General features: G+C 58.6%; 1 protein-coding gene across 1 annotated transcript; it reads left to right on the top strand.

Annotated features, from left to right (window-relative positions):
* Nucleotides 1-711: 711 nt before the first annotated feature.
* Nucleotides 712-7,356, top strand: LOC126635938 (spectrin beta chain, non-erythrocytic 4-like; the record flags this gene model as incomplete). Its single annotated transcript, XM_050307612.1, has 5 exons — nt 712-783; nt 1,298-1,577; nt 2,983-3,156; nt 4,437-4,479; nt 6,438-7,356. Coding segments are annotated over 5 exons (755 nt in total), but the record flags the coding sequence as incomplete, so codon positions are not given.
* Nucleotides 7,357-8,314: the final 958 nt, after the last annotated feature.

The raw sequence follows: 8,314 nt of genomic DNA, 5'->3' as shown, positions 1-8,314 counted from the left end.
GGATTCTGGGACCGGGATTTCCACCCCCCACGCCCCCCACGCCCCCTCCCACCCCTCTACGCCCCCTCCCGACCCCGATAACCCCCTATGTCCCCCTCAGCCACAGGACCGGGACTGGGGATTCTGGGACCGGATTTCCCACCCCCACGCCCTCCCACCCCCTCCACGACCCCCGTGGTGTCCCCCCAGCCCCCCTGATGTCCACGCCCTCCCACCCTCTCTACGACCCCCCGACCCCCCTCGACCCCCGAACCCCCATGTCCCCCCAGCCCCGGGATCGGGACCCCCACCCTGCACAACCCGCGGGATCGGGACTGGGGATTCTGGGACCGGGATTCCTCCACCCCCACGCCCCCTCCCACTCTCCACGACCCCCGTGGTGCCTCCCCACGCCCCCCTGGTGTCCACGCCCCTTCCCACCCCTCTACGACCCCCTCGACCCCAGAACCCCCCATGCCCCCCAGCCCTGGGATCGGGACTGGGGATTCTGGGACCAGGATTTCTCCACCCCCACACCCCCCACGCCCTCCCCACCCCTCTACGACCCCCCACGACCCCCATAGCCCCCCATGTGCTCCCCCCATAGCCCCGGGATCGGGACTGGGGATTCTGGGACCGGATTTCTCCGCCCCCCACGCCCCCCACGCCCCTCCCACCCCCTCTACACTCCCCACGACCCCCTAACCCCCAAACGTGTCTCCCCTCCCCCAGCCCCGGACTCCCCGGCCGCCTCCCCGCGGGTCCCGAAGCTCTCCCGACCGACCCCCGTCCGGATCGACCCAGGCCCGGACCGCCCCAAACCCCACGACCCCTCCTGACCCCTCCCACCCCTCTACGACCCTTCCAGACCCCCGACCCCCATAATCCCCCCATGTGTCCCCCCAGCCTCGGATCGGGACTCCCCACCCCCCCAGCCCCAGGACCGGACTTCCTGCCCCATCCCGACCCCACGACCCCCGTGGTTCCCCCCACGCCCCCTCCCACCCCCTCTACGCCCCCTCGACCCCAGAACCTCCCCGTGTCCCCCCAGCCCCAGGATCGGGACCCCCACCCCGCACAACCCCGGGATCGGGACTGGGAATTCTGGGACTGGATTTCCACGCCCCCACGCCCCTCCCACCCCTCTACGACCCCTCCCGAGCCCCCGACCCCCACTAACCCCCCATGTGTCCCCCAGCCACAGGACTGGGACTGGGATTCTGGGACCGGGATTCTCCACCCCACGCCCCCACGCCCTCCCACCCCTCTACACCCTCCCGACCTCCCTAACCCCCAAACGTGGTCTCCCCTCCCCCAGCCCAGGACTCCCCGGCCGCCTCCCCGCAGGTCCCGAAGCTCTCCTGGACCGGACCCCCGCCTGGATCGACCCCGGGCCTGGGACCGCCCCAAACCCCGGCGGCGACCCCGCCCCAAAGACTCGGGGGCAGCGAACCCCGAAGGTCCTGCTCGGCCCTCGCCCAGGGGAGGGGAGGGTCGGCAGCACTGCCCCTCCCCGCCGCCCCCACGCACACGGTGACCCACGAGGGGTTCCTGCTGAGGAAGCACGAGGCTGGACGGGCCCAAAAGGCATCCAACAGGTCGGGGATTTGGGATTGGGGTTTGGAGGGTGGGGAGGGGTTTAGAGGGGTTTGGAGGGGTTGGGGTTTTTGGGGGGGTTTAGGGGTTTTGGGGGATTTGGAGTGGGGAAGGGGGAAAAGGGGAGATTGGGGGTAGTTGGGGGGAAAAGGGGTTGGGGGTGGGGAGGGGTTTGTAGGGGTGGGAGGGGTTTGGAGGGGTTTTGGGGGTTGGGGGAGGTTGGGGGTTTGGGGGCAGAGGGGAGGGGTTTGGGGGTTCAGGGGGCTTGGGGGTTGGAGAGGAGGGAAACGAGGGGTTGAGGGGTGGGGAAGGGGAAAGGGGGTTGGGGGTGGGGACGGGGGTTTGTGAGGTTTGGGGGGTGGTTGGGGGAGGGTTTGGGGGTGGGGGAGGGGTTTGTGGGGTTCAGAGGGGGTTGGGGGGAGTAGGAGGGGTTTGGGGGTGGGGGAGGGTGTTAATTGGGTTCCCCAAGGGCTGAGGGTCCATCAATGATTGGGGGTCCATCAATGATTTGGGTTTCTCAAGGTTTGGGGGTCCATCAAGGGTTGGGGGTCCATCAAGATTTGGGTTCCCCAAGGTTGGGGGTCCATCAATAATTGGGGGTCCATCAAGGGTTGGGGGTCCATCAAGGGTTGGGGGTCCATCAAGGGTTGGGGGTCCATCAGTGATTGGGGGTCCATCAAGGGTTGGGGGTCCATCAGGGTTTGAGGGTCCATCAATGATTGGGGGTCCATCAATGATTGGGGATCCATCAATAATTGGGGATCCATCAATGATTGGGGGTCCATCAATGATTGGGGGTCCATCAATGATTGGGGGTCCACCAGTGACTGGGGGTCTATCAATGATTGAGTTCCCCAAAGCTTGAGGGTCCATCAATGATTGGGGGTCCACCAAGGGTTGGGGGTCTAACCTTTTGAGGGTCCATCAAGGTTTGAGGGTCCATCAACAATTGGGGGTCCATCAATAATTAGGTGTCCATCAATAATTAGGGGTCCATCAATAATTGGGGGTCCATCAATAATTAGGTGTCCATCAATAATTAGGTGTCCATCAATAATTAGGGGTCCATCAATAATTGGGGGTCCATCAATAATAAGGGGTCCATCAATAATTAGATGTCCATCAATGATTGGGGGTCCATCAATAATTAGGGGTCCATCAATAATTGAAGGTCCATCAATGATTGGGGTCCATCAATAATTGGGTGTCCATCAATAATTGGGGGTCCACCAATAACTAGGTGTCCATCAATAATTAGGGGTCCACCAAGGACTGGGGGTCCCCCAAGACCTGGGGCTGTGCCCAACCCTTCGAGGCCGGGTCACCGCCCCTCCCCCCAGCCTCCATGTCCCCAAAACCCCCCAAAACCCCCCAAAAAACCCCCCATTTTTCCCCCCCACCCCCCAGGTCGTGGGTGAACCTCTACTGCGTCCTGGCCAAGGGCGACCTGGGCTTCTACAAGGACGCCAAAGGCCACGCGGCCGGGGCCACCCACGGCGGGGAGCCCCTGCTGAGCCTCCACGGGGCCACCAGCCACGTGGCCAGCGACTACAAGAAGAAGAAGAACGTCTTCAAGCTCAAGTAGGTGGCCCCAAAACCCTCAGCAGAACCCAAAACCCATCAGCTGCCCCAGAGTCTGTCATCAGAACCCTCAAAACCGTCAAGAACCTACCCAAAATCGTCATCAGAACCATCAAAATCATCATCAGAACCCTCAAAATCATCAAAACACAACCCAAAACCATCATCATCCCACCCCAAACCATCATCAGCCCCCCAAAACTGGCCACGTGGCCAGCAAGAAGAAGAAGAACGTCTTCAAGCTCAAGTAGGTGGCCCCAAAACCCTCAGCAGAACCCAAAACCCATCAGCTGCCCCAGAGTCTGTCATCAGAACCCTCAAAACCATCAAAAACCTACCCAAAATCGTCATCAGAACCCTCAAAACCATCATCAGCCCCAAAATCTGTCATCAGAACCCTCAAAAACATCAAAAAAAACCCCAAAACCATCATCAACCCACCCAAAACCATCATCAACCCAACCAGAACCTTCTTCAGACCCCAAAAACCATCCTCAGACCCTCAAACCATCATTAAACCCCCAAAACCACCCCCAGACCCCCCAAACGCATCCCCAGACCCCAAAACCATCATCAACCCCCAAAACCATCATCAACCCAACCAGAACCATCTTCAGACCCCAAAACCATCCCCAGACCCCCCAAAACCACCCCCAGACCCCAAAACCATCATCAACCCACCCAAAACCATCACCAGACCCCTAAAACATCATCAACCCATCCCAAACCATCATCAACCCATCCCAAGCCATTTCCAGACCCCAAAACCACCCCCAGACCCCCCAAAAGCATCCCCAGACCCAAAACCATCATCAACCCACCCCAAAGCATCTCCCAGATCCCAAAACCATCATCAGACCCACCCAAACCATCCTCAGACCACCAAAACCATCTCAGACCCCAAAACCACCCCCAGCCCCCAAAACCACCCCCAAAGCACCCCCAGACCCCAAAACCATCCCCAGATCCCAAAACCATCAACAACCCACCCCAAATCATCATCAACCTACCCAAAACCATCGTCAGACCCCAAAACCATCATCAACCCATCCAAACCATCATCAACCCATCCCAAACCACTCCCAGACCCCAAAACCACTCCCAGACTCCCAGAGCACCCCAGACCCCCGGAGCACCCCAGACCCCAAAACCATCCCCAGACCCCCAAGCCACCCCAGACCCCAAAGCACTCCCAGACCCCAAAACATCCCAGACCCCAAAACCATCTCCAGACCCCCAGAGCACCCCCAGCCTCAAATCTGGAGGGTCCTCTGTTTTAGGACGAGCGACGGCAGCGAATTCCTCCTGCAGGCCAAGGACGAGGTGGGTCCAGGGGGCTTTTGGGGGTTCAGGGGGTTTGGGGGGGGTTGATGATGGTTTTTGGGGTTGATGATGGTTTTGGGGTCTGATGATGGTTTGGGATGGGTTGAGGGTGGTTTTGGGGTGGTTGATGGTGGTTTTGGGATCTGATGATGGTTTTGGGGTCCAATGATGGTTTGGGGTGGGTTGATGGTGGTTTTGGGATCTGATGATGGTTTTTGGGAAGTTGATGGTGGTTTTGGGATGGGTTGATGATGTTTTTTGGGATGGGTTGATGTTTTTTGGGATGGGTTGATGGTGGTTTTTGGGATGGGTTGATGATGGTTTTTGGGGTCTGAAGAAGGTTCTGGTTGGGTTGACGATGGTTTGGGGTGGGCTGATGATGGTTTGGGATGGGTTGGTGATTTGGGATGGATTGATGGTGGTTTTGGGGTCTGATGATGGTGGTTTTGGGGGGGTTGATGATGGTTTGGGGTCTGATGATGGTTTGGGGTGAGTTGATGATGATTTTGGGGTCTGAGGATGGTTTTGGGGTCTGAGGATGATTTTGAGGTCTGATGATGATTTTGGGGGGTTGATGACGGTTTTGGGTTGTTGGTGGTTTTGAGATCTGAGGATGGTTTTGGGGTGGGTTGATGATGGTTTTGGGATCTGATGATGGTTTGGGGGTCTGAAGAAGCTTCTGTTTGGGTTGATGATGGTTTTGGGGTGTTGATGATGGTTTTGGGTGGGTTGATGATGGTTTTGGGGTGGCTTTGTGATGGTTTGGGGCTCTAATGATGGTTTTGGGGTCTAATGATGGTTTGGGGTGGGTTGATGACGGTTCTGGTTGGGTTGATGATGGTTTGGGGATCTGATGATGGTTTTGGGAAGTTGATGGTGGTTTTGGGATGGGTTGATGATGTTTTTTGGGATGGGTTGATGTTTTTTGGGATGGGTTGATGGTGGTTTTGTGATCTGATGATGGTTTTTGGGGTCTTAAGAAGGTTCTGGTTGGGTTGACAATGGTTGGGGGTGGGTTGATGATGGTTTTGGGTGGGTTGGTGATTTGGGATGGATTGATGGTGGTTTTGGGGTCTGATGATGATTTTTGGGGGGGTTGATGATGGTTTGGGGTGAGTTGATGATGGTTTTGGGGTCTGATGATGGTTTTGGGGTCTGAAGAAGGTTGTTTGGATTGATGATGGTTTGGGGTGGGTTGATGATGGCTTTGGGGGTTGATGATGGTTTTGGGTGGTTTTATGGTGGTTTTGGGGTCTGAGGATTTTTTTTTGGTCTGATGATGATTTTTGGGGTCTGAAGATGGTTCTGTTTTGGGGTCCCTGACAGGATGAGATGCAGGGCTGGCTGCAGGCCCTGTCGAGCAGTGGGGGTGTCTGAGGGGTATTTTGGGGTGTGTTATGGATATTTTGGGGTGTATTATGGATATTTTGGGGTGTATTATGGATATTTTGGGGTTTTCTCCAGGATGAGATGCAGGGCTGGCTGCAGGCGCTGTGGAGCAGTGGGGGTGTCTGAGGGGTATTTTGGGGGGTGTTATGGATATTTTGGGGTGTGTTATGGATATTTTGGATGTTATGGCTATTTTGGATGTTTTGGGGTCCCTGGCAGGATGAGATGCAGGGCTGGCTGCAGGCCCTGTCGAGCAGTGGGGGTGTTTGAGGGGTATTTTGGGGTGTATTATGGATATTTTGGGATATTTTGGGGTGTGTTATGGATATTTTGGGGTGTATTATGGATATTTTGGGGTGTATTTTGGATATTTTGGGGTGTATTATGGATATTTTGGGATATTTTGGGGTGTTTTCTCCAGGATGAGATGCAGGGCTGGCTGCAGGCGCTGTCGAGCAGTGGGGGTGTCTGAGGGGTATTTTGGGGGGTGTTATGGATATTTTGGGGTGTATTTTGGATATTTTTGGATATTTTGGGGTGTATTTTGCATATTTTGGGGTCCCTGACAGGATGAGATGCAGGGCTGGCTGCAGGCGCTGTCGAGCAGCGTTGAGGAGCACGCAGAGCTGGCCCGGTGGTCCCAGGGCCCCCTCCCCACGTCGTCCACGGACGAGGGGCTGCCCCGCAGGGACCTCGAGGGGCTGCCCCGCAGGGACCCCGAGCGGCGCCACAGCGGCCCCGCCCGCAGGAAGTGACCCCCAAAAACCTCAGATTTGGGGACCCCCACCCGGTTTTGGGGACCCCCTGGACTCTGTGACCCCCCAAACCTCGGATTTGGGGACCCCCACGAGGATTTGGGGACCCTCATCTGGATTTGGGGACCCCCTGGACTCTGTGACCCCCCCAAACCTCGGATTCAGGGACCCCCAGGCAGATTTGGGGACCCCCACACCCAGATTTGGGGACCCCTTGGACTCTGTGACCCCCCCCCTCACGGATTTGGGGACCTCCTGGACTCGGTGACCCCCCCAAACCTCGGGATTTGGGGACCCCCACGAGGATTTGGGGACCCCTACCCAGATTTGGGGACCCCCCACCCCAGATTTGGGGACCCTCATCTGGATTTGGGGACCCCCACCTGGATTTGGGGACCCCCCCTGGACTCTGTGACCCCCTTCCCCTCAAGGATTTGGGGACCCCCTGGACTCTGTGACCCCCCCAGACCACGGATTTGGGGACCCCCACGAGGATTTGGGGACCCCTACCCAGATTTGGGGACCCCCATCTGGATTTGGGGACCCCTACCCAGATTTGGGGACCCCCACCCGGATTTGGGGACACCCCCTGGACTCTGTGACCCCCTTCCCCTCAAGGATTTGGGGAACTTCTGCACTCTGTCACCCCCCCAAACCTCAGATTCTGGGACCCCCACCCAGATTTGGGGACCCTCATTGGACTCTGTGACCCCCCCAAACCTCGGATTTGGGGACCCCCTGGACTCGGTGACCCCCCCAACCTCGGGATTTGGGGACCCCCACGAGGATTTGGGGACCCCCTGGACTCTGTGACCCCCCCCCCCTCACGGATTTGGGGACCCCTACCCAGATTTGGGGACCCCCACCCGGATTTGGGGACCCCCTGGACCCTGTGACCCCCCCCTCACAGATTTGAGGACCCCCTGGACTCTGTCACCCCCCCAAACCTCGGATTTGGGGACCCCCACCTGGTTTTGGGGACCCCTGGACTCTGTGACCCCCCCAGACCACGGATTTGGGGACCCCCACGAGGATTTGGGGACCCTCATCTGGATTTGGGGACCCCCTGGACTCTGTGACCCCCCAAACCTCGGGATTTGGGGACCCCCACGCAGATTTGGGGACCCCCACCCGGATTTGGGGACCCTCATTGGACTCTGTGACCCCCTTCCCCTCACGGATTTGGGGACCTTCTGGACTTTGTGACCCCCCCAAACCTCAGATTCTGGGACCCCCACGCAAATTTGGGGACCCCCCCTGGACTCTGTGACAACCCCCCTCACGGATTTGGGGACCCCCACCCAGATTTGGGGACCCCCCCTGGACTCTGTGACACCTCCACCCCCAGGATTTGGGGACCCCCACGAGGATTTGGGGACCCTCACCCGGATTTGGGGACCCCCCACCAGGATTTGGGGACCCCCCCTGGACCCTGTGACCCCCCCAAACCTCGGGATTTGGGGACCCCCACGACAGATTTGGGGACCCCCAGCACTGGATTTGGGGACCCCCGTGGACTTTGGGGACCTCCACACCCAGGATTTGGGGACCCCACCCTGGATTTGGGGACCCCCATGGATTTGGGGACCCCAACCCAGATTTGGGGACCCCCACCCGGATTTGGGGACCCTCATATGGATTTGGGGACCCCCACCCGGATTTGGGGACCCCTATCTGGATTTGGGGACCCC

Source organism: Myiozetetes cayanensis, unplaced genomic scaffold, assembly GCF_022539395.1.
Source record: "Myiozetetes cayanensis isolate MyiCay16 unplaced genomic scaffold, myiCay2020 scf1202, whole genome shotgun sequence".
NCBI lineage: Eukaryota > Metazoa > Chordata > Aves > Passeriformes > Tyrannidae > Myiozetetes > Myiozetetes cayanensis.
This window is presented reverse-complemented; position numbering and strand designations above follow the sequence as displayed.